The 4,703-nt window shown below is 32.1% G+C and overlaps 1 protein-coding gene across 1 annotated transcript; it reads right to left on the minus strand.

Annotated features, from left to right (window-relative positions):
* Positions 1-2,426: 2,426 nt before the first annotated feature.
* On the minus strand, positions 2,427-3,627 carry LOC108487202 (uncharacterized). The gene has a single exon (XM_017791481.2). It carries the CDS (start codon positions 3,445-3,447, stop codon positions 2,506-2,508), a length of 942 nt encoding a protein of 313 aa, XP_017646970.1. The 5' UTR covers positions 3,448-3,627; the 3' UTR covers positions 2,427-2,505.
* Between the last annotated feature and the right edge of the window lie 1,076 nt (positions 3,628-4,703).

Genomic DNA, 4,703 nt, shown 5'->3' on the forward strand with positions numbered 1-4,703 from the left:
TGTATTATTATTTTTATAGTGGACTATTCTCTATGTAATATTTTGTAGAAGTGGAATTTTGAACAATGTAACCAAAGTTTTTGTATTTATTATTATTCTACATTTGTCACTTAATTCAATTACAACTTACCCAATATCTAATCTTATATTTATCGATATAAACTAACATTTCTTTCAAATATTATTACATGTTTCATCAAATAAAGAAACTCGAAATGATCTAGTATAATTATCATTTTATGCTCAAGGGATATGCGGTCAAAAGAGTTTTTATTTAACTAAAACAATATCTTAGTATTATAGGTAATTGATATGAACCAAATTTCTAGAGGTCTTGTTCTCATCACACTTAACTTAATTGATGAAGGCCAAAAATGGCTGTATATTGAAGACAAAACTTATGTTAGTGTTGAAATTAAGATGGCACGGTTTTGTTCATGAGAGTAACATGTATGAGTTCAACCATTATAATTATATGACAGTAAAGTTGCAACAAATTAAATGAAATTGAGCTTAAATTATCTCTTTAATGGATTATTTTTGAACAAAACCCCATAATCTATGGATTCGTATTCATTGTGTGCTTTTTCTTTTTTAAATTTTAAATTGCTACTAGCAGTTGCAAATTAACCTACAACTCAACATTTACGTAAATTTTTAGTATATTTAGTCCTTTTGCCTATTCCTAGAATGCCTGAATGGCAATGATGGCATCCATTTGCAGGCACTGCAACATCATCTTTGGTTTTTACTTAAAGTAAAGAGAAACATAGACAAAGTCAGAGAAAAGAAAAGAAAGAAACATTGTATTGTCAAAATCTTTACAATGATAGCATTTACTTTTCAGTTAAAAGCAAATTGAATGAGATAGAAGGGGAAAGAAAAAGAAAACAAGAACATTGAGCAGATAGATATCCTTTAAGGTTTTCAATGCGAAGTGCACGGGTGAGACGTGAAACTGTTTGGTTAAAGAGTCACGATCACGATGTTGCTTCTGGAAATTGCAATGGATTTCTAAAGTTTTCTTTGAGTTTGGAAATGTTGTGTTTGGTTGCCCCGAAAACTGTCCTGGAAAATTGTAAACAATGAAACTGGTCAAACTAGAGACTATTTTGTTATTATTATTATTATTTTAATTTTGCTTTCATTACTAATTAATTTGATATTGTCAACTTGAATGAACTTGTTGGACCCAGTGTTGGAGATGTAACAGACCAGTACCAAAACACATTTCCTGTTTTTACCCATTCAAGAGTGTTGAAGCTCTCACGGATTGTTCAAAATAAAAGCAAGTCACAAGAAAAATGAAAGAGGAATTATGACCCGTGGTCCAAATTTCGAAAAAGGAACTCCAAACTTAGCTCAGTTGTATCATACAAACATGTCATAAATTTAATGTCTGTACCTTTTTCTAAGTGATTCTTCACCCTAACAAGAAAAAATTATGTGGAAAATCAATTTTTATTTCTTTCTGCATGCTAACATAACCAAAAACTCAAACCCCACCCTCCGTGGAAGGGGCAAAATTTCAAGTTCATTGCCTTTGGATGTTAAAATAAGATAGAATTTTCAAAGAAAACTTTGGGAATGCTTACATTATTTCCTTGACTTTAATGAAATCCAAGATCTATACATAAAATATTCCTAACAAATCCCAAATAGAGCATCACTCTTGGGTTTCAAGAGAAAAAATAATGATAAATTCTCTGCTAAAAAATACTAACAAAAGCACATATATCAAAGAATCACATACTTTTGCCATTTTGGATGGATGTTTGAAAATTTCTCCCTCCAACATTACATAATGCAATATTGGAACATTGATCAATGGTGTTGGACACCTCAATTTAAGTTTGTCTGCTTTACACATCACTCATCTCTTCAGAGTTATATATCGTATTTGGTGTTTTTTCCCTAATTCTGAGTTAATGTGAGTACTAGGTCTCCCCAACAATACCAGAAAAATCAACTCAACTGTCATAAAAATTTAGAATTTCTTTTTAAGATGCCAGCAGATCACAAATCTGTGTCATATATCGGATTTTCTTAGTTTGTCTGCTTTACACATCACTCATCTCTTCAGAGTTATATATCGGATTTTCTTAGTTGTCCTCGTTAAAATTTCACATGTAAAAAGCAAGGAGGTGGAGCCATTCTGACGCTCTTTTAATTGAATCATGTTTATTATCATTGGTCCGACGAAGAAACTCGAGATTTTCAACTTGTGGACCAAATATTAAACTGTAGAGGGCCAAGAGAACCATTGTCATTGCTGAAAACTGGCTAACGCCAAGTCCAACCATGCTTAAAGCTCGTTCAAACTTTATTTAATGCTTGATGGAGAAAAACCATGTTTATCTTCATATTTGTTTGCTATTATATTGATTGTATAAATCGATTAAACTATGCTTACTACATGCCTAGAATAACACTTAAAGGTAAGTTCTGATTTTTCAAAAAGAAGAAAAAAATCAAACAAAAACATGGAACAAAGTGTGCTTCTTTTTATGTGTTCTTACAGGCATAAATCAACAATGAGAATCCATGTCTATCTTGATCTTTCTGCAACAACTTCTCCTCCAACCAAAGTCGGCTATCGAATCCACTTCTTGTCCTAAACATGAAAATTGCAGAACCCGTGAAAATTGCAGAACCCGTGACAGGTTTGAAGAACCAATCATGAACATCCCACATCAGATCAACTGATAACCCATCAACAAATATGGTCTGGTTTCCTCTAAAATTCCATTGCAACCTCTTCACACGAATCACTATCTTCTTATCGATGTAAACTGATAAAATAGGGTGCTTTAGGCCTTCATTTTCCCTACCAAATCTTATCAAAACATCATGAACAATGCCCGTATCAGAGAATTGAGCCTTGGTGGAGTAGAGGGTATTGCCTGAACAATGTTCTTGTCGGGAAATGAGGGAGACTTTAGCAACTGGGGTCGTCTTTCTGAACTTTTGGGTGACGGTTTCTTCATCAATGTCGCCTAAAACAAGGCTTATCTCTAAGTCAACCATGACTAACACATAGAACCCGTTAACCGGTTCGGGTCCTGCATCATATTTAGCGGTGGAAAGATCCCAAAAGACTTCAAGCTTTGAATGGTTAGCTTCGATCACTTTGTTGCCTTTCTTCTTCCTGAAAAACCTCAAATTGGTGTTGAGTTTAAAGCAGGTTGAAGGGTCATCTTCATCGTCGTCACCAAAGTTTAAGATAAGGCCCTGACCGGTTTGGTTCTTGCACCATGTGACCCGAACCAAGAGTGGCTTCTTAGTAGAAAGAATGACTTTGTAAATAGCAGAGACTTCGTTCTGGATTGAAGGCACTATTAATGTAGGGGAGAGCATACAAGCATCATTGCTTGAATGGCTTGAAGAACATGAAGAATGAGAAACGTTTACTGCGTTTTCACTGAAACAAGAAACAATGTCTCTCATTGTAGCATAATGAACAACAAATGTTAAAGATGATGATATATTGAAAACTGGGAACAAAATGGTTTTTTTTGGGGATTTGAAGGGAGAGGAAGAAAGATGTGAAGGTTAGAAGAGATGGGTATTTTCCGTTTTGGGTGATTGTTTTAAAGAAGCAAATTTATGTGTAGGAAATAAACAGACAAGTTCATATGTGCATTAAATATCAACATTATATAATGAAAAGACTTGCATGAAATTGTAATTTTACCTATTCCTATCCCTTCCCATTCCCAATATGCAATCAACAGTTAAAGAAACATAAGAGAGATGCAGGAAAAACTTATGCTTTTAATTCCCCAACCTTCGCTTTTGTGATAATCAATGTCAATTAAGCTTTTCGTTATATCAAATTCAAAATCAAAATTCTTAAATAAAAATAAAATATAAAAACTTTAAATTAATTATCCTTAATTCAAACTCGTATAAATATAAAAAAATTCAATAATTTTAATATCATGATTCGAAACTATATAAATATAACATTATTAAAATAATATAAACACCATCGACCAAATAATAATTCATCTTAGTATAAAAGATAACAACATAATCTCAAGTGGAGTTTCATGGCATGAAGTACAAGGAAAGAAACAAAAGTATATTTGCATTAATTTCATGGCATAAAGAGTTCATCTATAAATGCTTCAATTAATTATTTATATATATACATGTATATATTAGAAATTACAAGACATAATTGATGCATATCAATACAAGCATCTAAGTAAATAAAACCAAATAAAAAAGAGGCAAATGTCATATGAGATTTATTAGCTTTCTAACAAAAGGGATAAGACAATTATCTGATATCGGTAATTAGGCTAAAATGAGCTCACATGCATATACGTCAAGGAAATGCTAAAATGTAAGCTTATTCTCTCAAGTAACCAAGACTTAGCAAGCAGTTAAGCATTGATAAAATCTGTGAAGAAGACAGGATTTTAGGTATCAAATGTTGAACCTGCCAAGTTGGCAACAAAATTTTTTTTATGATAATAGTATTTAATGATAGCAGTAGCATCACAATTATAAAAAAAAAATAGTTTGTAAAACTATTAGAAGTGTTAAAACAACCAATCTAATGATCTAACCAATCTTCTAACCAATTCAAACCACAATCAGATATACTCAGACATGTTAAAACAACCAATCTAATGATCTAACCAATTTACTCTCATAAATACTTCAAATATAATATCCTAATCAATCCATTATTA

Source organism: Gossypium arboreum, chromosome 7 (assembly GCF_025698485.1).
Source record: "Gossypium arboreum isolate Shixiya-1 chromosome 7, ASM2569848v2, whole genome shotgun sequence".
NCBI lineage: Eukaryota > Viridiplantae > Streptophyta > Magnoliopsida > Malvales > Malvaceae > Gossypium > Gossypium arboreum.

Bases quoted from the DNA above. Each gene is read 5' to 3' on its own strand.
- LOC108487202 (XM_017791481.2), bottom strand. From the start codon at position 3,447: ATGAGAGACATTGTTTCTTGTTTCAGTGAAAACGCAGTAAACGTTTCT.